The sequence below is a fragment of the Euprymna scolopes genome, chromosome 30 (genome assembly GCF_053919585.1).
Source record: "Euprymna scolopes isolate OS-2025 chromosome 30, ASM5391958v1, whole genome shotgun sequence".
In the NCBI taxonomy this organism is placed as follows: Eukaryota; Metazoa; Mollusca; class Cephalopoda; order Sepiida; family Sepiolidae; genus Euprymna; species Euprymna scolopes.
In genome coordinates, this window is record NC_136511.1 from 18,492,836 (window position 1) to 18,518,279 (window position 25,444).

The window sequence follows — 25,444 nt, forward strand, 5'->3', positions numbered from 1 at the left end:
TGACATAAAATTTTAAACATGGCAGAATTTGATTATTTAAGAGAATTTTTGACAAGAATTTGTTAACATTAGACTTGAAAATGACCATGTTGTAATTAATCAGCTGTATTCCATATTTTTTGTATCTGAACTGACACTATCTTTGCCAAGAAAATTAAGGAGACTATAAAAAGGAGAGAAAACACGTTAGAGACAACAATCATGTTAGAGACGATGATTACATTGGAGATGATGATCACGTTAGAGACGTGGATGATGTATGAGAGGGCTGAGGTCAGAGAGAAGGAGCACAATCACATTGGGAAATATCCGGAAATAATTGTTGTTAAAAAAAGGAGTTGAGTTATTACTTGTGTTGGTCTCCTTTGGAAGGGGAGAGGACATTACCCTTTGAACATTATAACGAATTCCTTTTTGTGCCCTCTCCCCGCCATCCCATCCCATCCCATCTCATCTCTAAACAATGCCACCAATTGTTAATAAAATCTATGATCAAACCATATTTAGTCTGAATAAACTTCAGTCTATGACTGACTTGTCCATCAAGATTTAGTTTCGAATGTTCAACAGTCTTTGTTTTATTGCCACACGTGCATATAGCATGCATAATTTTCAATAACTCTGACGCAGTTTATTCATCTGATTTTGGCTGTGCTTGACTTGAAAGACATTTTTTCGTTTCATAAAGAAAGAAAAATAAAATCTTGTTTCAAACAAAATGGCAGTCATTATTCAGAGAAGCTTTGGATTATAAAAGCCAAGATGAAGATGAATAATAGGTTTTCCGTTGGGTAGTCGATCTGTACAAGTGTTGGATTCTAAAAGTCTGCGGATGGAGAGCAAATTCCTTCTTGTGTTGGACACGTAAAAATCATTTGCGGGAATGCTGAAAGATTCAATATTTTCATGGTTTCTGATTGGTTGCTAGCAGAATGTGGCTCCATTCGATTGGTCAGTGTCTAGCGCCAGTGGAGATGAATAATAGGTTTTCATTGGATTTCCATGTTTTCTTTCTCTCTCCATGTCCCTCCTTCTCTCTCTCTCTATGCCTGCTCTCTCTCTCTCTCTCTCTATGTCCTCTCTCTCTCTCTTGCTCTCCATGTCTTTTTCTTTCTTTCTCTCTCTCTCCCTCTCTTAAAATCAAAGTAAAAATTATTATTTTATACTTAAAATCAAATTAAAAATTATTATTTTGTCAAAGGAATTACTCTGTCTTTCAGTTTTCATGCCGAAGAATTGTAAATTGTGATCACATGAGAATCTATATATCTATGAAAGTGAATGTGTCTGTCTGTGTGTCTGTGTACATTTTCCTACCAAATAACTCTGTCAATTTTCGGTCTCCAGACTCGAAATTTGATACACAGGGTACCGAGATTTGGGAAAATCTTTTTAATCAGTTTTCGGTCAGAAATTTTGCTGTTAAGGGGTCAAAGTTCAACGATTTGACCTTTGAGAACTCTACCAAACTCCTCTGCCAATTTTCGGTCTAAACACTTGAAATTTTACCAACTTTTCTCTGCGGTAGTTAAGGAAGACTATATAGAAAGGCATTACCATACATTTTCACACTTTTTAATATATACATAGGAACTGCTAGTAAAAAAAATAAAGTCTAAAATGGAACACGTACATCAAATCTGTTGCCAAGGTGGCTGGAGAAATGGTGGGATCATTCTACCACTCCAATAGATATCTCACTGCTGATGCAATTTTCTACCAGTATAAGAGCCAATGACGTCCAAAGATAGAGTACTGTTGCCACATCTGGGCAAGAGCTGCTAGAAGCACCTTATCCTGCCTTGACGGAGTTCAAAATAGATTGTACAGTAAATTGTGATCACATGCAAATAAAAACTAAAGTCATGCTCTTGTTCTTCGGTTTTGTGCTACCATTAAATATATTTTTATTTTTCTGGTTTAAATAAAGCGCATCCATTATGTATGCATATTTAGATTTTATTGAGATTGTAATAAATTTATTTTTATCCTTTCCTTAATCGTAATTCTAATCCTTTCATTGATTTAACTCTCAATTCTTTCTTTAACTTCTTGATCCTTTGATCATTCTCTTCAAACCTTTCTTTAAACTGACCTTGATCCTTTCTCTGACTTGACTGCTTGACACTGTCTTTGATTTGACTACCTATGCATTCTTTACCTTGATCTAATATCTTGATCTTTTTATTGACCTGAGTACTTGGTCCTTTCTTAAACCTAAAAGTTAAGCTGTAAGCCATGTTTAGTTTTTTTTTTTTTTTACATAGGCATCACCACTTATCAACGCCAAGAAGCCACTCGAGGATAAGGGTTAAAGAGAGTACAGTAGAAATTGGACAAGTAATCGTTAGTAATGGACATTCGGTAAATTTTTTAACAAGTGGGACGGCTCATCAAGAACTTGTTTACGTTAGACTTGAAGACAACCATATTGTAGTCAGCTGGAAAGCAGGAAAACGTCTTGATCCTTTTATTGACTTGAGTACTTGGTCCTTTCTTAGACCTAAAAGCTCGATCTATGTATTTTACCTGACCCCTTCATTCTTTCTTTGACTTGGCACTTTGATCCTTTTTGTTTGACCTGACAATTTCATCCATTTTTTTTGCCTAACCTCTTGGTCTTTTGTTGATTTTTTTTTTACAAAGGAGTCACCACTTATCAAGGCCCTGAGGCCACTCAAGGATAAGGGTTACTAAGCGTACTCTGGTCAATGGGACAATGTCGTATTAATTGTTAGTAGTTGAAATTTGGTAAATTGAATTACTTAAGGGGAACAGCTTATCAAAAACTTGTTTACGTTGGACTTGAAGACGACCATATTGTAGTCAGCTGGAAAGCATGCAAAAAAAGAGAGTTCCACAGGCGTGCAGTTCTAAGAAAGAAACTTTGTTCATGGAATCTATGATTAGGTTTAGGCACAGATAAAGAGTGCAGGAAATTATTGATAGTTTTTCAGCTAGACGAGTGTTTCTCGTGAAAGATTAGATTGGAGCTCAGACGAGCATTTGCCATGAAAATAACGATAAAGCAGAGACAGGCTCGCAATGTTTCTTCTGGGAGAAAGAGGTTGCAGGGAAGAGAAAAGGGATTCCCTCACTAGGCTATGAAGTCTGTTTTAAACTCTGTTAAGGCAGGATAAGGTCTTTCTAGCAGCTCCTGTCCAGATGTGGTAACAGTACTCCATCCTTGGACATACCTGGCTCTTATATAGGTAGAGAATTGCATCAGCAGTGAGATATCTACTGGAGCGATAGAAGGATCCCACCATTTTTCCAGCGACCTTGGCATTGTGTTCCATTTCAGATCAGGAGTAAAGGTCAAGCCCAGGAGTTTGTCAAAACATCGAGCCTCCCCAAGATGAGAGCCATTCATTTCAATTGATGCCAGATGGGGATCAGAACATTGATGATGTAAAGGCAGAAGTTTGGTTTTAGATGCATTAAAAGTAACCGGCCACTTCTTTCCCCATTGTACCACATGCTCAAGGTCAGAGGAGAGAGAATCAGAGAGAACTTGGTCGTTAATGGTCTCTGACTGCTTCATCCTTCGTTTGATCTGACTCCTTAATTCTTTGATCCTTTCTTTGACTATTTGGCTCTTTCATTGACTTGATTCCTTGATCTTGAATCTGTGTCTTTCATCATTTCTTAGGGTTGACTGATTGATTCTTTCTTTGAGTTGATTCTTTGATCCTTTCTTAGACCTGACTCATTGAGGTTTTCTTTGATCTTACTCATTGTTCTTTTCTTTTAGCTTACTCATTGGTGCCATCTTTTACATTATTCCTTGATCCTTTATTTTACCATTCATCTTTTCTTAGACTTGACTACTTGATCCTTTCTCTTTGATCCAAATGCTGATCATTTCTCTCTATTTTCAGTGATCGATTATGTCTTAAAGAACTCTGTTTTAAAAATCGCCAATTTGGCTTTTGGCATCAGCCAGAAGCAACCACAGCCAGAAGCAACCACAGCCAGAAGCAGCCACAGCCAGAAGCAACCACAGCCAGAAGCAACCACAGCAAGAAGCAACCACAGCCAGAAGCAACCACAGCAAGAAGCAACCACAGCAAGAAGCAACCACAGCCAGAAGCAACCACAGCAAGAAGCAACCACAGCCAGAAGCAACTACAGCCAGAAGCAACCACAGCAAGAAGCAACCACAGCCAGAAGCAACCACAGCAAGAAGCAACCACAGCCAGAAGCAACCACAGCCAGAAGCAACCACAGCAAGAAGCAACCACAGCCAGAAGCAACCACAGCAAGAAGCAACCACAGCAAGAAGCAACCACAGCAAGAAGAAGAAGAAGAAGAAGAAGAAGAAGAAGAAGAAGAAGAGGATATAAAATCAATTGACTCTACCCAGAAGACTATTGAGGTCCATGGAGTTCCACCTGATATCGATCTAGAAATAGTGAGACTGTACTTTGAACACTCCAAGAAATCCGGAGGCGGACAAATCGACAATGATTTAATCCGTGATCATCTGACTGGCGTTATAAAAATCACCTTTGTCTCAGCTGAAGGTAAGAATTTTTAAAATTTGATCAAGTTGAGATTTCAATTCAGTTCTTTAATTCAATAAATTTGGCAAAAAATAAAGCAAGCAAGCTTCAGTTGCAGCAAAAGGGGGTTAGGAATTTCCATAGACGAGAATACAGGATCAACTTCCCCAATTTCGTTTTGAATTTGTGCATTATCAGCAATGCATTTACTTTGATTCCAAAATCCAAGGATTGTGATTGAGAAAGCAGCCTTTCTTCGGTTCAATCGAAATTGACGGATAAATAGTTTCAGGTAATTCCTATGCAGGTCTCTTGTGCAGAATGGAATCATAGATTTTGATGGAGATCATAATGGCCATTGAGTAGATTGTAGGCTAAAATGAGACCACCATATAATTGTCAGAAATCAAGGGAGAAAAGGTTAAGCTTTTTTAGTCAGTTTTGTAGGGCAGATCCACAAGAATGCATTTCGGTTTCTTATAAGGTATTTTAATGAATTACTTTACTATTCCTTATATAAAAATGTTGAAAGTTTTAGAAGCAATTTACGTCTAATAATTTTAGCAAAAAACATTTAAAACAATGTAGTAGCAGTTATATAATTTCTTCTTTGGTATCAGTTGATAATCACATCTTTACAAGCATTACAAAGTCAAAGGATTTCAAAAACTCAGAATACATTGGAATTCCGTAATAGACCTGCTATCTCTGTATTGTCTATCATGATATTCTTAAGTTTTATGCATTCCCTAATTAGCTTAGTAGCCTCTGTTTAATGCTAACGGGTTTTGTGACCATAGTTTAATAAAGGAAAAAAAAAAAATTGCTTGAAAGATAAGAATTGGTTTTCTAGAACTATTTACAAAAATAATAAGTAAGTCTTAGGATTTTTACTAAAACTTTTTTTTTTACAAGGGAGTCACCACTTACCAAGGTCTGGAGGCCACTCGAGGATAAGTGTTAATGAATGTAAGATGGTAGTGTAGTAATCATTAATGCTAGAAATTGGATAGAATTTAATTATTTATGGGGACGGTTCAAGAAGAACTTGTTTACATTGGATTTGAAGGCTACCATGTTGTATTCAACTGGGAAGCAGGCCAGCAGAACAGTGTTCCACAGTTGAGCAGTTCTGGGAAAGAAACTTTGTTCATGGAATCTGCGTTTAGATTTAGGCACAGATTGAGTGTGGGGGAAATTGTATATAGTGGTTGTAACTAGTCGAGTGTTTTTTGTGGAAGTTTGGCAAGACAGACTGCTAATACTTGGCAGATGGCAGTGATCAGGTTGACTTTAGAGGTCATGTTGATGATGTTTGCGACGTATGACCAAACGAAGTACTCTTTCTGGGTCTTTTTGGACTTGTTGAGCAGCGCCGAGTCCTGCTGCCACACCCAGCGTCTGCCAGCAGCCACCTGATTGCACCAGGAGGATCACCACAGTCTTCAGCACATCCACGTACACTTTGGCGTTGACTTTCAAGCTGACTTCGAAGATGTGAGGTGGCATGATGTGACACTCACTTGAAATCACACTAAAGACCATATTCGGAAACTTTGTTTTCATTACTCTGGGCACGTCCCTGTTATTTGTGGCAATCCAGCAATTATTTTTATCAGTGCTGGCAATGGTCCTGTTGTCATAACTTACATTGGTAGACAACATGAGTTGTACAGCGGCATATCTCCGATATCACTTGTTGAACATTATGTCACTTTCAGACATGATAGAAGGCTCTTATCGCTCTTGGGATTTGTGCAGAGCTAGCCAACTAGTAGATAGTCTGCAAAAAAAACAACCTTTTTTCGTCTAATGGAAATGGAATCATGTCGTTTTTTTCTCGAGCTACAATTTTATCATTGCAGCCCATACTAGCACCTGCTACCCCTGTGCTGCAATCGTATCACCAACAAAACTTTTCAACATTTGAATATACTTTCTCCATGTCTGAGTTCTTATCCGTCTCCATTTCTCGTACACAAACTCGTCAAAAATATATGAAAGTAAAAAAAAACACACAATTAAATTGCATGTAAATATATTTTATTTCTTTGAACAGTTGCAAATCGGGTTATGAATCAGGAAAAACATATTTTCAATGGAAAAATCTACCAAGTAAAATGGCATCGTGGATCAGTCGATAAGTGGTTCTTCCTGTCTGATGTGAGGGCAAACGTAATGAAAGACAGCATCGTAAACTTTCTTGAATCAAAGGCAGACATCAACGTCGAAGATATTGTTAAGATGGATCCTGAAATTCTGTGGTTGGTCAGCTGCACTGATGTCGTCGGTAAGTAAAATCATTAACCCTAACCCTTTATTCTCGCTTCTTTTATAGTTGCTTCTTTGTTTTATATGCTTTTCACTTTCAGGAAAGACACAGTGAGAGTTTCTTTTAGGGTTTTATTTTTTAAGAGAATTTGACTCTTACCGAGTGACAGAGACTAATGTTCTCATAGCCAACAATTTAGTTGACTTCGTAACTTAACTGAAATGAGTGATATGTGAACAGATGTTGGTGTGACATTTCACACTTAGCAATTATCAAAGGTTTTTACAACACTATTCGCGATGCCCTATACTCCTCCCACAAGTAGACTGCCCCCAAAACCCTTTTTTCTATCAGCTCAAAAAACATGACATTATTCATCATCTCGATTCATACCTTTGTTTTATTTCTATGCTCAATGTTATCAAATTAGCAAAACTTTTGAACTTTGCCATTCAGACGTTAGGTCAGTGTAACGTTTCACACTTAGTGATTATCAAAGGTTTTTACAGCATGATGTCTCGTACTTCCTCTGAAAACGTGACTTCATTCATCTTCACTCGTACCATTGCTTTATCTCTGCCATTTGGCGTGCTGTCCCTTACCTTAATTTTACGTCACCCATCTTACATTCAACTCTGGGAATGATTTTGTTTTGCAGATTTGGATTATGTTGGTGTACACTCAGTGTTATCTTTGCTAAAATTGTTTCTTTTCATGCAGAAAAGACACAAGGAGACGTTCATTGAGAGTTTCTTAAAGGTTTAATTTTTTGGATAGAATTGACTCAGGAGAGAGACTATTTAGTTAATTTGTTAACTGAAATGGTGACATGAGGACAGTGGCATGGAGGTAACATTTCTTATAGTATTATTAGTGGTGTGTCTCATGTAATCCTCTCACTCCTCCAATGATCTCCAGCACGTGACGTCATCTCATTTGGTTGTTCTGGGTCGCAGTTGTTTTGTTTCTATGCTCAATGTTAGCAAAACTTTTGAACTTTATTCTCGCTTCTTTTTTTACATGCTTCACATTTGTAAAAGATTGAAAGGGCAAATCGCCCGGCATTAGTCATCAAATACTGTGGAGCAAAGCTCATTTAAGCCAAAAGAAGAAAGAATCAACTTTTTTTACATGTAACAATAATTATTTATAGAAAAATCTCCGATTATTCACATGCCTGCACTTACTCTTAATATTCGTGTGTAAACAACGTCCTGTCTGGGCGATTTTAAATTTTTTAAATTTTGTTTTAGTCATCAACCCTAAGTCTGAGGGTCAATCTCTCTCCAATGATCTCCAGCATGTAAAGTCATCTCATTTGGTTGTTTTGGGTCCCAGTTGGTTCCTTAGTGTTTGGTAGTCACTCTGGTGAAGGCCTTGAATGTTGAAAGGTCCAGTCTGGCGAATTATCAATTCCTGACACTTTGTAAAAGATTGAAAGGGCAAATAATCTGACAATACTGTTGAGCAAATCTCATTTAAGGCAAACAACTCTAAATCTAATAACCAAAACCCTCTCATCTATTCTTTCAACGTAGCCACAACATCGGAGTCGCCTTTTTTGCATAAAGCTCTCTATACTGTCCAGATTTAATCTTCCTCTGAAGTCACCGTATCCAAACTGCACATTACACATTTATCATATCATTTCTCTCCATATAATGCAGATTCTCAACCCTTCCTGGACAGGTTTCACTTTCATCATTCCACTGCATATACATGCTTAATAGACTATGTATATAAAATAGCTTTCTATGAATTATTATTGCTTCAGCACCAAAATAACACAAAAAGGATTGATCTGCTGTAAAAAGGAGTGAACCAGTCATTCTGTGTTAACGGTTTCTGTCAGTTCAAGTGAATTCACATGTTTGATATTTTTGTGGTGAAGGGAGAAGAGTAAATCATGTAGTTGAAAAGGCTTGAATTCCTAACCCTAACCCCAACCCTAACCCTAACCCTAACCCTAACCCCAACCCTAACCCCAACCCTAACCCTAACCCTAACCCCAACCCCAACCCTAACCCTAACCCTAACCCCAACCCTAACCCTAACCCTAACCCCAACCCTAACCCTAACCCCAACCCCAACCCTAACCCTAACCCTAACCCCAACCCTAACCCTAACCCTAACCCCAACCCTAACCCTAACCCCAACCCTAACCCCAACCCTAACCCCAACCCTAACCCCAACCCTAACCCTAACCCCAACCCTAACCCTAACCCTAACCCCAACCCTAACCCCAACCCTAACCCTAACCCCAACCCTAACCCTAACCCTAACCCCAACCCTAACCCTAACTCTAACCCTAACCCCAACCCTAACCCTAACCCCAACCCTAACCCTAACCCCAACCCTAACCCTAACCCTAACCCCAACCCTAACCCTAACCCTAACCCCAACCCTAACCCTAACCCTAACCCTAACCCCAACCCCAACCCTAACCCTAACCCCAACCCTAACCCTAACCCTAACCCCAACCCTAACCCTAACCCTAACCCCAACCCTTACCCTAACCCCAACCCTAACCCTAACCCCAACCCTAACCCTAACCCCAAAAGGCTTGAATTCCTAACCCTAACCCCAACCCTAACCCCAACCCTAACCCTAACCCTAACCCCAACCCTAACCCTAACCCCAACCCTAACCCTAACCCCAACCCTAACCCTAACCCTAACCCCAACTCTAACCCTAACCCCTACCCTAACCCTAACCCTAACCCCAACCCTAACCCTAACCCTAACCCCAACCCCAACCCCAACCCTAACCCTAACCCCAACCCCAACCCTAACCCTAACCCCAACCCTAACCCTAACCCTAACCCTAACCCCAACCCTAACCCTAACCCTAACCCTAACCCCAACCCTAACCCCAACCCCAACCCTAACCCCAACCCTAACCCCAACCCTAACCCTAACCCCAACCCTAACCCTAACCCCAACCCTAACCCTAACCCTAACCCTAACCCCAACCCTTACCCTAACCCCAACCCTAACCCTAACCCTAACCCCAACCCCAACCCTAACCCTAACCCCAACCCTAACCCTAACCCTAACCCTTCAGAATAAAGACATCATTTATATTTTTTAAGTGTTGTCTTCGCGTCGTCTTTACAACCGAAAAGGTAAATCTGTTTTGTATATTCATCTATGAATGAACTCTTGCATAATCGTTACGAGTAATGTGCTTCCTCCATCATAATGATGAATCTCCTCTCCTCTGTATGTGTTACCAAAAGTGTGTTCGGACAGACATATGTAAATCCACATGAAAGTTAGTCACGTTGCGAACCACACTTCTGACGTCATAAACAAAGGTGATTTCTCAATATATGAATCAAGGGTTCGAAGTTAGCCAGTTGATTAGGATCAGATAATCGCGTTATATTATAAACCCTTTTTCTAAGAATTCAAAACACAACAAGCATTGGTGTAAGCAACAGTCCATTTTTTATTTCTCCTGTTGTTCTTGCTTATGGTAGATAGAGAGAGAGAGAGTGGGAGAGCGACAGAGAGAATTATCATGGTGTCTACTTGGTTGACAATCAAATCTCCAACTGCAATCTTTTTCCTTCTGTAAATTTTTCCTGTCAATCTTTTCAAAACATCCACGTAACCTGATTCCTTTCTGTTACATTTTTCATTACAATAACAAGGTCTGTTTGTATTTGTGAGAAATATTGAAACAATTCCCGTTTAGCTTGTCAATTTCTGACATTTCATCCGCAGACGCGTGCCACATTTTAATTCATGAACATACATATGTATATATACACCTATACACACATATATACTAGCATGTCAACCCAGCTCGGTCCGGGTCATTCGTGTGACAATCGGAGCAGATCACACACAGTGATAGAGTCAGTTGGAGAGTGGGAGCCTCTTAAAGGCGAAAGGTAGACCATGTAGTTGTACAGATTTGAATTCCTGACTTCATCAATCGGCTGACAGATGAATAAAGAAAATAGTAATCATTAGTATTGGAGACTTTTTTTTTTTTTTTACATGGGTGTTACCACTTATCAAGGCCCAGAGGCCACTCGAGGATAAGGGTTAATAGGTATACATTAGTCATTGTGATTTTAGCATAGTAAACAGTGGGAATTTTGTAACTTTGATTACTTAGGGGGACGATTCAATTAGAACTTGTTCACATTGGACTTTTTCTTTTTTTTTTTTTTTTTTTTTTCATAGGTATCAACACATTATCAAGGCCAAGAGGCCACTCAAGGATAAGGATTAAAGAGTGTACATTAGAAATTGGACAATATAATAATCATTAGTAATGAAAATTTGTTAAATTTGATAACTTATATGGAACGGCTCATCAAGAACTTATTTACGTTAGACTTGAAGACAACCATATTGTAGTCAGCCGGAAAGCAGGAAAACGGAAGACAATTCCACAGGCGTGCAGTTCTAAGAAAAAAGCTTTGTTCATGGAATCTACGTTTAGGTTTAGGCACAGATAAAGAGTGGGGGGAATTATTGATAGTGTTTACAGCTAGACGAGTGTTTCTTGTGAAAGTTTTGCGAGGGGGGACCATAGATTGAAGCTCAGTCGAACACTTTCCATGAAAATAACTATACATCAGAGACAAACTCGCAACATCTCTTCTGTGAGATAGAGGTTGCAAGGAAGAGAAAAGGACATCTCCTACGAGGCTACAAAGTCTATTTTGAACTCTATCAAGGCAGGACAAGTCCTTTCTAGCAGCTCCTGCCCAGACTTGATAAAGTGTTTTACTTAAAGGGGCGGTTCATCAGGAATTTGTTTATGTTGGACTTGAAGACATCCAAGTTGTAGTCAGGTAGGAAACAGGCAAACAGAAGAGAGTTCCACGGGCGTGCACTTCTAAGAAAGAAGCTTTGTTCATGGAATCTGCGTTTTGATTTAGGCACAGATAAAGAATGGGAAAAATTATTGACAGTGGTTTCAGCTAGACGGGTGTTTTTGTGAAAGATTTGTTGCATCATATCTCCCAGTCTGTATTATTATGTCCCCAAGAATCATCCCAGTCTCCCTCATTGTCATCATCGTCGTTATCTCTGTTATCATCCCCGTTATATTTGTCCCTGATATGAACCCGTCATCTTTTTCAATATGAGTCCCCTGCTACTCAACATAAGTACCTATAATCTGTCATCTCATCCTTATTCAAAGATTTCAAAGATCTGTCATCTCATCCTTATTCAAAGATTTCAAAGATCTGTCATCTCATCCTTATTCAAAGATTTCAAAGATCTGTCATCTCATCCTTATTCAAAGATTTCAAAGATCTGTCATCTCATCCTTATTCAAAGATTTCAAAGATCTGTCATCTCATCCTTATTCAAAGATTTCAAAGATCTGTCATCTCATCCTTATTCAAAGATTTCAAAGATCTGTCATCTCATCCTTATTCAAAGATTTCAAAGATCTGTCATCTCATCCTTATTCAAAGATTTCAAAGATCTGTCATCTCATCCTTATTCAAAGATTTCAAAGATCTGTCATCTCATCCTTATTCAAAGATTTCAAAGATCTGTCATCTCATCCTTATTCAAAGATTTCAAAGATCTGTCATCTCATCCTTATTCAAAGATTTCAAAGATCTGTCATCTCATCCTTATTCAAAGATTTCAAAGATCTGTCATCTCATCCTTATTCAAAGATTTCAAAGATCTGTCATCTCATCCTTATTCAAAGATTTCAAAGATCTGTCATCTCATCCTTATTCAAAGATTTCAACATCAAAAACGGGATGACATCGTCTGCTTCTGAAGATTTAAGCACAATATGGACATCACATCTCAGCACAAACATCAAACTAAAAATTTTTAAATCGGTAATACAACCTATTCTTTTATTGGCATCATCTATTGTCACATGTTCAATTTGCCATTTTTCTAAAACAGTAAATGAAGTTATTTTTTCTCTCCGACCTTCTTCAGCTATATTTTGTCGAACGTGGGAATGTCCGCAAGGACCTGTGGCAAAGGGGTTAGAGTACTTGGAAAAATCAAATGTAAAAGTGATATTCTCCTCAAGGTTGGAAGTTCAATTCTCAGTGTGGGCGACTGGAAAATATAATTGCGAATGACTTAGGACCTCTATCCAGTCGTGGCTGATGAAATGAGAGCATGCTACTCCCGTGAAGAAGATAAAATTGTTTTTATGTGCAAAATTTGGCAATAAAATGGCCAAATTGAGTAATTTGGCAAGAATTTTCAAATTTGGCTAGAACGTTTTCAAAATTTAGCAATAAAAAGGCCAAATTAGACCACCTGGCAATAAAAATTTGTTTTTATGTGCAAAAATTTGTCAATAAAAAGGCCAAATTAGACTAATTTTGTCATAAAAAGGTCGTTTTTTTGTGAAAAAAAAAATTAGCAATACAAAAGCCAAATAAGACATTCGTTTTTATGCACATTAGCAATACAAAGGCCTATTGGCCTTAAGAAGCCAAATTTTGCAAAAACCTTTTTTTTTTTTTTTAACTTGGCATTTTAGGTTTTTTGTTATAAGATTGGCAATAAAAAGGCCAAATTTGGCCACCGTTTTTTAAAAGGCCAAATTAGAGCATTTTTAAAAAAATTTGTGGCAAAACTGACAATAAAAAGGCCATGCATGTGCAAGAAAAATCTAAAAAAATTGGCAATAAAAAGCCAAAATTGTATAAATATGCATTCAATCTAGCCTTTTTATAGCAATTTTAAAACTACTTTTTTATTGCCAATTTTTTTTTTAAATTTATTTAGGTAAAATAAATTACTGGTGTTTTGTGCAAAAAAAGGCCAAATTTGTAATTTGGCAAGATTTTTACTTTAGGCCATAAAATATATCACCAATATTTTACCACTAACAAATTTTTATGGGCAAATTAGACTAATTTGGCCATAAAAATTCTATTGCAGCTTTTGCCTAACAATTAGAGAATAAAAAATTTAAAAAGAAAAGAATTTTTAAAAATTGAAATTTTGTATTAACTTTGACAATAAAAAGGCCGAGTAATTTGGCAAGAACGTTGGCAACAAAAGAGGCTAAAATAGTAATGTTGGCAATAAAAAGGCCAAATTAGAATCCGCAACACCCACACAGTTGTTCAATTTAGCCTTTTTTTGCCAATATTTTTGTGGGATTGCCAAAAAATTTGGCAATAAAAGGTTGTTTTTGTGTAAACCTTGGCAATAAAATGGTGTAGAGGACTAGGACATATATATATCCTAATCCCGTTACAAAAGAAAATAATGAAACGAATGGAATAGAAGGAAACAAAAACTCAATTGATCGATAAGATAAACGTGTCGTTTATTTACTGTTGAAAGAATGAATGTTTTAGATATAACATGTGTTCATGTCCGCGCAGGTGTAACCATCATTTGTTGCTGGACTGGTGGTGTAGAAAGAAAAGGAAATGTGTGTTCATCTTACTATCGTTTGTTTTCGCGTGGGAAGAGAAGTGAGTGATATAGTAGAAATGAGAATGATAGTCCAGCGTGTAGACAAAGACAAAGGATAGAGGGTTGACATAAGTTAGCAGTCAGCTACGCGAAGGTGTTCTCAGGGGCAAGTTGTATATATAGAGAGAGAAAGAGTGAGAATGTCAATCCAGTTCATGGAGAGAGAAAGCGTATAAAGTGTACGTACTGTTTGTTAACTTTTTGCCCCACATAGTAGCAAGTGGCGTGAGGCACACGCCTCCCGAAAGGGAGGCGGCTGGTTCGTTGAACCTCTCAGTCCGAAAAGGGAGAAGAAACCGCTTATTGCTCTTGCTTTTATAATTGTTTCCAGTGGTCTTTTGTGCATTTGTGGATTTCCTTTGAAAGGGAAGTGACGTTGCCCATCTGTGTGCGTTTGTTAGCGTGTGTGTGTATACACATGGATGTCAGTGTATGTATGTGAACGTGAATATATGTACGTGTGTTGACGTGGGCGCTTATGTTTGTGTGTGCGTATGTATATGACAAGTAATATAGCTTGAGGTTTGAACTCGTGTTTTTGTATGAGACTAGAAAAGAGTCGCGCAAATGCCAAAATAGACTAATTAGCAATAAGAAAGATTTTTTTATGTGCAAAAATTGTTAGGTGTTAATAATATTAACATTTTTTAATTGCATTAATAATATTAATGTTTTTTAATTGTTACATGTTAATAATATTAACATTTTTTTTTATTGCTATACGTCAATATTATTAACATTTTTTAATTGCATTAATAATATTAATGTTTTTTAATTGTTATGCGTTAATAATATTAATGTTTTTTAATTGTTATGCGTTAATAATATTAATGTTTTTTAATTGTTATGTGTTAATAATATTAATGTTTTTTGATTGTTATGCGTTAATAATATTAATGTTTTTTAATTGTTATGTGTTAATAATATTAACATTTTTTAATTGCATTAATAATATTAATGTTTTTTAATTGTTATGCGTTAATAATATTAATGTTTTTTAATTGTTATGCGCTAATAATATTAACATTTTTTTTTATTGCTATACGTCAATATTATTAACATTTTTTAATTGCATTAATAATATTAATGTTTTTTAATTGTTATGCGTTAATAATATTAATGTTTTTTAATTGTTATGCGTTAATAATATTAATGTTTTTTAATTGTTATGCGTTAATAATATTAATGTTTTTTAATTGTTATGTGTTAATAATATTAATGTTTTTTGATTGTTATGCTATAATAATATTAATGTTTTTTAATTGTTATGTGTTAATAATATTAACATTTTTTAATTGCATTAATAATATTAATGTTTTTTAATTGTTATGCGTTAATAATATTAATGTTTTTTAATTGTTATGCGTTAATAATATTAATGTTTTTTAATTGTTATGCGTTAATAATATTAATGTTTTTTAATTGTTATGCGTTAATAATATTAATGTTTTTTAATTGTTATGTGTAAATAATATTAATGTTTTTTAATTGTTATGCGTTAATAATATTAATGTTTTTTAATTGTCATGCGTTAATAATATTAATGTTTTTTAATTGTTATGTGTTAATAATATTAATGTTTTTTAATTATTATGCGTTAATAATATTAATGTTTTTTAATTGTTATGCGTTAATAATATTAATGTTTTTTAATTGTTATGCGTTAATAATATTAATGTTTTTTAATTGTTATGTGTTAATAATATTAATGTTTTTTAATTGTTATGCGTTAATAATATTAATGTTTTTTAATTGTTATGCATTAATAATATTAATGTTTTTTAATTGTTATGCGTTAATAATATTAATGTTTTTTAATTGTTATGTGTTAATAATATTAATGTTTTTTAATTGTTATGTGTTAATAATATTAATGTTTTTTAATTGTTATGTGTTAATAATATTAATGTTTTTTAATTGTTATGCGTTAATAATATTAATGTTTTTTAATTGTTATGTGTTAATAATATTAATGTTTTTTAATTGTTATGTGTTAATAATATTAATGTTTTTTAATTGTTATGCGTTAATAATATTAATGTTTTTTAATTGTTATGCGTTAATAATATTAATGAAGCTATGACATTCAACAAATAATAATCAAAATATGTGTTTATATTTTTGAAGATCTAATCCAAGTCCAGCAACTCTGCAACGAAAACACGATGAGATTCATAAGTGACACACACCCAAAAGTCTCTTGTGTCTCATCATGTGAGATGCTCCGTGTGAGGCTTTTGCAATCGACGAAGCATTTAGATGAGGAGAAGGTACATCTTTATTTCCAAGGTCAGATGCGTGAAGGTCAAGAAATAGAATCTGTCGAAAAGCTGTCTGATGACCAGTTTCTTGTGACGTTTAATGACCCAACTGGTGAGTTCTTCATATCCGAAAATCATCCATTTTTAAACTTTTGTTTCTTTCTCTTTTATTCTCTTTTATATGCGGAAAGATTTCCAATTAAAGTAAAATATTTTGGTGCTTTTTCGTTACTAGAATGAAATTAAAAACTCAAATAACACCAATGCTATCGACTTAATTCTCATGTGGCAATAATCAACATATCCAAAAATTATGAAAACTGATAAGATCTGAAATGGAATACATACATCAAATCTGTTGCCAATATTGCTGGAAAAATGTTTGGATCACTCTACCGCTCCAGTAGGTATCTCACTGCCAATGCATTCCTCTATTTGTATAAGAGCCAAGTACACTCTAAAGAGTCCATTAATAAGGAGAAATCCAGGACAATTTGTTACAATACCACATTTGGGCAGGTGCTGCTTGGCGTGCCCTATCCAGCTTTCAAAGTTCAAAACTGGCCTTGAAACCTGATGCCCTTTTCTCTTCCCTGCAATCTCTTTCCCATAGAAGAGACATTGTGAGCCTTTCTTTGTTTCATGACAAGTGCTCCACTGAACGGCAATCTATGCCCCCCCCTCCGCTTTGCCAAACTTTCACAAAAAATACTTGACTAGCTACAATACTATTTCAAACATAAGGATAGCAGACTCACAAAAATGCTATTTCAAACTTAAGCGTCATAAACCAACAGAAATGCTTTTTTGAACTTGACGATGATATATATAAAATAGTATTTTGAACTTAAACGTGATGGACCAATTTAAAATGTTTTTTTCAAACTTAAGCATGACACACCATTGAAAATACTATTTAAAACTTTTGCATTACAGACTAATGGCAATGCTATTTAAACCTAAAGCATGACAGACCACCAAAATAATATTTCAAATTTGTGTGACAGACAAACGAAAAAAAAAAAAAGCAATTTAAAAAAAAAATACTTATCAAATTTTTAAAATACTCTAAATAATTATTTTTTAAATAAATTTCTTTCATAATATTTTGTAAGATTTTCATTTAGAAATTAAAAAGAATTTTGAAATCAAGGAAAACTTCTGGTTTTTGTCCATAAATAAAAAAATAAAGAAAAATCTGTGACGGAACAAAAAGATCATATTCCTAAAATCACATATTTTTGTATTATTAATCTCTACTATTATTATCACTCTTTGTTTCTTGATTGTTTTTAAAATGGTTATACGAGACAGTCGCTTTACAGTTACTTATGAACTTTAATTTTCTTTAAAAAATAAAACTAGTTGATCAATTTACATGAGTTTTGGAAAGTGATATTTTCGTTTTATCACCTAGATGTAAATCATACAGATTTCTCCTTATTTTTCTTTTGTAATATAGGTGCAACTTTTTAAACATTTAATTATATTTTAAAATGAAAAATTTTTTAAAAATAAATTTTTGAAATAAAACTTTTCAAAGAATATTTTTACAAACTTGTTTAATTTTTTAAAGTAAAAATCAAAGTAGAATATTTTCATTTGAAATTTATTTAAATTAAAAATACAATTTAGAAAGCATTAAACAAATTTTTAAAATATTATAAAAATTTATTTAAAATAATTTAAAAAAAAAAATACTTATCAAATTTTTAAAATATTATAAAAATTTATTTAAAATAATTTAAAAAAAAAATACTTATCAAATTTTTAAAATATTATAAAAATTTATTTAAAATAATTTAAAAAAAAAATACTTATCAAATTTTTAAAATATTATAAAAATTTATTTAAAATAATTAAAAAAAAAAATATTTATCAAATTTTTAAAATATTATAAAAATTTATTTAAAATAATTAAAAAAAAAATACTTATCAAATTTTTAAAATATTATAAAATAATAATTTTTTATATTTTAAAAAGAAAAAAAATTTAGGAAAACATCTTATTGAACAATTATTTAAAAAAAATATACAGTTTTTTTTAAAATTTCAAATGTGATATATTTTTTAAATATTTAAGTTCTTGGCGAGGAGGTGCGAGCGAGTTGGACAAGGATATATCCTGTACCTCTATGAGGCCACCATTCGCCCATGTATCGAGTATTGTTGTCATATTTGGGCTGGTGCATCTGCTACTAGTCTCTCGCTCCTAGACAAGGTTAAAAAAACAATCGTCAACTTGATAAGTCCTGAACTGTCATCTAAACTTCAGCCCGTCCTATCGACGAAATGTACATCCCTCTGTCTGTTCTACAAGTACTTTAACGGTGAATGTTCTGACGAACTGCAAGAACTTGTACCCCCTCGACGTAAATATCCCTGACAAACCCGACAAGTAGCTAAATCCTACCCCTTCACAGTAGAGATCCCCAGATGTAAGAGAGCCTTCTACTCCAGTAGTTTCTTCCCCAGAACCGTTAGACTTTGGAATTACCTTCCGGGTCCCTGCTTTCTCAACTGTATTGACATGCAGAAGTTCAAGTGTAACGTGAACCAACATCTTGCTGCCCAACTCCCCACATAGTACCCCTGTAGCTTATGTCCCTGATAGTAGCCCCTACATTAAAGTGGCAATGTGCCTTGTTTGGGGTGAAAATGTAACAAAAAAAAAATATATATAAGTATAGGTAGTCATAGCAGCATGTTTGATAAGAACTTTAAGGGGGAGGAATAGGTAAGTGACTAAGGAGGTGTAATGTGTAATGCCTACAATTTATTGATATTTCTTATTTTTTATTTAAGAGTTTATCCCTATCTTTAAATTTCATGATTAAGAGTTTTTCATTCAAGCAAAGATTATTTACTTTTCTAATGATGTTTACTTTTAACATCAAGCCTTAAACTTTTATGCTATAAAAATTCTATCACATTAAGTATGACTTAACCCAAGCAAAAACAATAAAAAGTTAAAAATTATCCTAAACTTTAATTTTAATTTTTAACTAAATAATGCGCAATCAAGAATTCCCTCATTATTCAGCAATCATGAGGTTGCTTGTGGTATCAGTTTACAATAATTCTGACAAAAGAACTGACCCATTAAATTATCGCCCAATTAGTCTCCTCCCCTTTTTCACCAAAATATATGAGCCCATAATTAACCAAGCTATAGCCCACCACCTTACCATTGCTAAACTTTTGTCCGACTAACAATATAGATTTAGGCAAGCCCATTCTACTACAGATATCCTAACTGTAATCTCTGAATGTATTTACCATGCACTAGATAAAGTAGGGGAAGGTAGGGCAGTAGCCCTAGATATATCTATGGCTTTTGACAGGGTATGTCACGAGGGTCTTCTCAGGAAAATCAGATCATATGAAGTTACTGGATGAATACTTAACATAATTAAATCCTTCTTAAGTAAGAGAAGAATCCAGGTTGTCTTTGATGGTCGTACGTCAAAACAATATAATATAAATGTGGGTGTGCCTCACGGGTGGATCCTTGGACTTTTATTATTTCTCATATTCATAAATGACCTCTATGATAAAATAGTCTCTGAGATAGGTATATTTGCTGATGACACCACGCTCTATGGCAGGCATGAGGGGAAAACAAATGAACACATATCTAAGGCAATGGCGGAAACCCTAGAGGAAGACCTCCAAGCTGAAGTGGAATGGGGACAAAAATGGATGGCAACATTTAATGCTGCCAAGACTAAGCTCCTTTCCTTTAATAATTACAAGAAACCTTCTCAACCACCAATAACTTTTTTTTTTTTTTTACATAAACGTCACCACTTATCAAGGCCGATAGGCCACTCAAGGATAAGGGTTAAACCACCAATAATTAAGTCTGATGAGACATTACCTGAAAGTACTTTGTTCAAACTCCTCAGCTTAATGTTCACAAGAAACATGAGCTAGAACAGATGGATTGAGGGCATTGCCACGGCTGCTGCAAGGAAGGTGGGCTCTCTTTACCATGCTAGAAAGTTACTTATGCCTGAATATATCCTGTACCTCTACAAGGCCATCATTCGCCCATGCATGGAGTATTGTTGCCACATTTCGGCTGGTGCATCTGCTACTAGTCTCTCACTCCTGGACAGGGTTCAAAGGAGTCGGCAACCTAATAGGTCCTGAACGCATCAGCCTCTCTCCCACTGACGAAATGTTTCATCTCTCTGCCTGTTTTACAAGTATTTTAATTGTATATGCTCTGATAAACTACAAACCCTTGTACTCCCTCAGTGTAAATACCCTCAACAAACACAACAAGCAACAAAATACCACCCCTTCACGGGAGAAATCCCCAGATGCCAGAAAGACTTCTACTCTAATAGTTTCTTCCCCAAAACTGCTAGACTCTGGAATTTCCTCCAAGGTTCCTGTTTCCCCGACTGTACTGACATGCTGAAGTTCAAGTGTAATGTAAACAGACATCTTGCTGTTCAACTCCCTACATAGTATCCCTGCAATTATGTCCCAGATAATAGCCCCCTACATAAAAGTTATTTGGGGTGACTAGGCATTGAAAAAAAAAACTTTTTCTTTTAATTGTAATTAATAGGTTTTTATATTAAAGCGCTTCAACCATAACTTCTAAATTTTCAACTCTAATCTTCGACTAGTTTGAAGTTCTGCCAATCACCAGGTACATTATAAATTTAAATAGTAAATAAATGCAACTTTATGTAGCATAAACTTTAATATACACTTTATATAACACTAGCTTGGGTGCCCGGCATTGCCCAGGTGTTTGTAGGTGTGTGAAAAAAAAACTGTTAGTAGGCAGGCAGGCAGGCTCGAACTCGTGATGTGAAGATGGAAAAGAAGTCCAAATAAATCTGATAGTTTACTGCTATGCAATGACGCGAGCGGAAGTGTAAAGCGTTCAAATTTAGCGATGTCAATCAAAGGATGAAAGGAAAGTGAAAAACAAGTTAAGAATCAAATAGGCACAGAAATGAACGTCTGGCTGTAGGCCAGTTAAGCTTTCAGTTTTATGCCATATTTGTTTCCCCACAATGTTTGGGAAAACCAGCTCCCCCCAAAAAGGGGAGAAGTCTAGCAGTGTCCAAATGAATAGCAATTGTCTGATATGAAAGGTTTCCCCCACATTGATCAAAGTTAATTTGCCTTCAAGACGTCCTGGCTCATATTTGCTCTTATTAGTTTTGCTTTATTTCTATGGAAAAGACAAACAAATATTGGAAAGGACGAGATGGAGGGAATTTTTAAAAGTTAATCAAAATAAAGATAGAGACGATGTCCTTTTTCCAATCTGAGATATTATAATCTGGGAAGTATGAGGAAATTTCTCCCAGAATCTAACCAACGTGAGAACCACGATGCAAAAAAACTTTCAAGGACAACAAAAAAAATAAGAACAGGTTTCATAAACCTTTAACTAAACTTGAAAGTACTATTTAAAAATAGCGCGGATCAATAAGTGCACTAGCACCAAATAACATTTCACTGTGTTTCAATCTACGACATCCATGAGAGGTTACGTACGTGCTAAAACTTTTTGTTTATTTTTGTTTATCGCCACAAGTCCTAATTTTGACTTTCACTAATTTTCCTTTAAAAAACAATTAGAAACTCTTCAATCATTGGGCGAGACACTTAAGCCATTAAAAAAGATAACAGTGACATAAGTGCATAAGCACCAAATTTTTTTTTATTCTGTTTGGTTGTTAGATCCGGCCAAAAATATGGTACTTCTACACTTTATCGCCGAACTGGAGACACCGTAAAAATCCAATCAGTATTTTAAAATATGGCCGAAGCATGAAATCAATAACAAAAAAATTAAACTTCCGGAAAGAACTATAAAAAAAATTAAACTAGACAAACTTCCGGAAAGAACTATAAAAAAAATTAAAAAAAGAAAGTGAAAGAGAACATATATCCATAATTGTTTAATTGGAAATGTTTTGATTTAATTAATGAAAATGGGAAAGTTTTTCATGAAACTTTTTTTTTATTAAAACATTTATTGAAAAGTTTGCGTAAGAAAATATAATTTTGATAAAACAATTTTAGTAATGAAAGCAGTACTGGATTTTTATAAAATACTTTTTTTTTTTTTTTTTTTTTTGAGCAAATAAATAATTTTAAAAATTTTTTGAATCAAAGCAACTTTGAAGGGTCAACAACAAATTAATTTAAATGAAACCGAAAAGCGCCACCCTTTTTTTTATTATTGTTTTTTTCTTTTTTTAACGGGGTTGTTTCTTATTTCTAACTGATTTCTTCTTTGGATTTTTACAATCCTTATTTAAACAGCTCAATGTAATTACAGAGTAATATAGTGAATAAATGACAGAAAACTATATTTCAAAATTCATGATGTTGACCATCTTATAATTTATTCCTTTAATTTAGTTGACATTTACAATTAAAGGCTTAAATAAATAAATATTTGAGTTCTTTCTCTTTTAGTTGTCATGCAATTCTGTTTTTAAAACATTCGCCACAGAATTAGAGGTTTCGCCTTACTCCTTTTAAATCGTCTAACTCTGCACGCTTTCTTATTGCAACTTTTGTTTTGAATTTTCTTTCTCTTTTAGTTGTCGTGGAATTATGTTTTCGGACCCATAAAATATTTGCCACAGAATTGGAGGTTTTGCCTTACATGAAGAATCTGCAAAAGGAAACTTATGAGCACTATTTGTTGGAATCTCCGCTGATATTAGACCTAATGAAGAAGTACAAATTGACTGTGGAAAAAATGCTTGATCCAGATGTCAAGCCAATTTGGTCGTCATCTGTTGATCGGACACTAAAGATAGAATTCAACAGATGCAAAAGCCGGGAAGAAGTTTTCGAAATTATTGAAAATCTACTTGAGAATATTTCTGAGGAAACACTTAGTCTGTCTGCTGACATGTTTGCAAAGGCAAAAGAGTTAACGGAAAGCGACCTGTCAAATGCCATTGTGTCTTTCGATTCGGACAATCAAACATTGCAAATTGCAGCTTTCGGTAAGGATACAATAGCTCAACTGAAGGAATTTCTTTATGCCAAACCCAGCAGTATCGAAAGAAATGTCTTACAGTTGGATTCTTATAAAATATCTTTGCTTTTTGCAAATAAATTCATGCAAAAAATCCAAAATAAATATCCTGGGATCCGATTTGAAAGCAAGAGAAGAAAATTACATTTTCATGGTGAATGTGTGCACTTTCCTGAAATCAAAAAGGAAATTGAGACCTTTTTAGAGGACATTCAGCATTTAGTGTTGGCTTTACCGAAATATTCAGAGATGCTTCTCAGAAAAAGACAAGTGATTATTTATATAAAAGATAAAATGAAAAATAAAAATTGTATTGCATCATGGGAGATCAAAGAAAGAGATACGATTATAGTGTTTGCTATGAAGCAAAGTCAATTACAAATTGCAAATGAAATTTTTCAGTCTATCTTCAAGCCGATAAATCTTACGAATACAAAAGACTTGAAACCGGATGTATCAAAACAATTCTTGACGTGCATCCAGAATGATTTTGTGAATCTGTTTTACTTGGATGAAAATACGCTCACTGGCATCGCAGTTGACTGCGTTGAAAACCAAATCCAATCTGAATTTAAAAGCTTTTTAGAAACCAGCTCTATTCAGAAAAAAAGAATTTGGCTTACAAAGGAGCTGGTGGAGTTTTTAAAGGATCGGAAGATGAAAGAAATCAAAGAGTTTTGCCAAGAATTCAGCAACAAAGATGCCATGAATATTACCTTTGAACCTGACAATCAGATCTGTATTAGAACTGTAGAGAAAAACATGACAGGAGCTGAACAGTTTGTAAACCGGCTCGTGAGACGATTTGAAGAGATGAAATCGACGATGGCGTTATCCGAGTTTGAAAAAGGCAACAGCAACTCTAAAAGTGCCAACAAATTGGAGATGGCATTTCAGATGAAATTCCACGAGCGAGCAATCAATATTTATGAGGGTGATATCACGCAGCTTCCCGTTGATGCAATTGTCAATGCAGCCAATCGAGAGATGAAGCATGGTGGTGGCTTGGCAAAAGTAATTGTTGACAAAGGTATGTATAACACTTGGTTTGACTTCTGTATGTACTATAGGTCTATCATTTTCACCCTCTCTCACTGTACATTGTTTGGCTTTCTGCTCTTTAATAATATAGGGTGGAATGATAAAAGTGTCACCCTAAAGAAAGCAACACTACAGTTGTATTTAAAAACTTTTATTGAAATAATCAACTCAGGTAACTTAATTATGTAGTAGAGCTGACATCTATTCAATGTAGCCGCCTTCAGCCTCAATCACCTCCTCGATACAGGTTGAGAACTGGGAGCATGCCTTTTCTACAAGTGCCGGCAAGAGCTCGGTGGGAGCTTGGGGAATACTTGAAGTAGTCCAGTGGGTTTAGATTGGAAGAGGATGGGGGGGGGGGCGAGTGAAAGAAGGGTACAAAGTCGTGGGACTCCTTCTGAAGCCTAGTCTGGGTCTCTTTAGACTTGTGGGGTAGTGTTAAAGAGCATCTCTCCCCCCCTCTCTGGCTTTCTTACTCTTTCTATTTTCTCTCTCTGTGTCTCTATTAGAGAATAGAGAAAGAGAGAGGGAGAGGGAGGGAAAGAGAGAGAGGTGAATAACGTGGACAGTGGACACGTTTGCAGAAGAAGGGTCAGCTGACCAGATGACGTGGTGGGTGTCATGTGATGAGGTTAGCTGATTCTTTCTTGGCAGTTTTGGTTTCGGGTGTTGAAGAAGACAGACGGCTTTTCAGCTGTTCCCCCACCCCCTTGGGCTGGGGAGGACGCTGACGGTACCATCAAGCAAGCAAGGTTCACCTCCATTCTGTGTCGACCTTTGGAAGGTGAATAAAAACATAAAACCTTAATTATCATCTTGGAGTGAATTCTTCATCCAACAGGCCAGCTCCCCTCCAAGAGACAATGAAAACCAGAGGAACGACCGAC

At 35.2% G+C, this 25,444-nt stretch overlaps 1 protein-coding gene across 3 annotated transcripts in view; it reads left to right on the forward strand.

Annotated features, from left to right (window-relative positions):
- LOC145254688 (uncharacterized) overlaps window positions 1-25,444 on the forward strand; it is a 211,898-nt gene that overhangs the window by 21,353 nt on the left and 165,101 nt on the right. For all 3 annotated transcript variants that reach the window (XM_080113348.1, XM_080113347.1, XM_080113346.1), the window contains exons 5-8: window positions 3,882-4,526; window positions 6,565-6,795; window positions 16,350-16,595; window positions 23,071-24,546. In XM_080113348.1, the coding sequence (XP_079969474.1) occupies window positions 3,882-4,526; window positions 6,565-6,795; window positions 16,350-16,595; window positions 23,071-24,546 (2,598 nt within the window). The remainder of the gene's footprint in view (window positions 1-3,881; window positions 4,527-6,564; window positions 6,796-16,349; window positions 16,596-23,070; window positions 24,547-25,444) is intronic.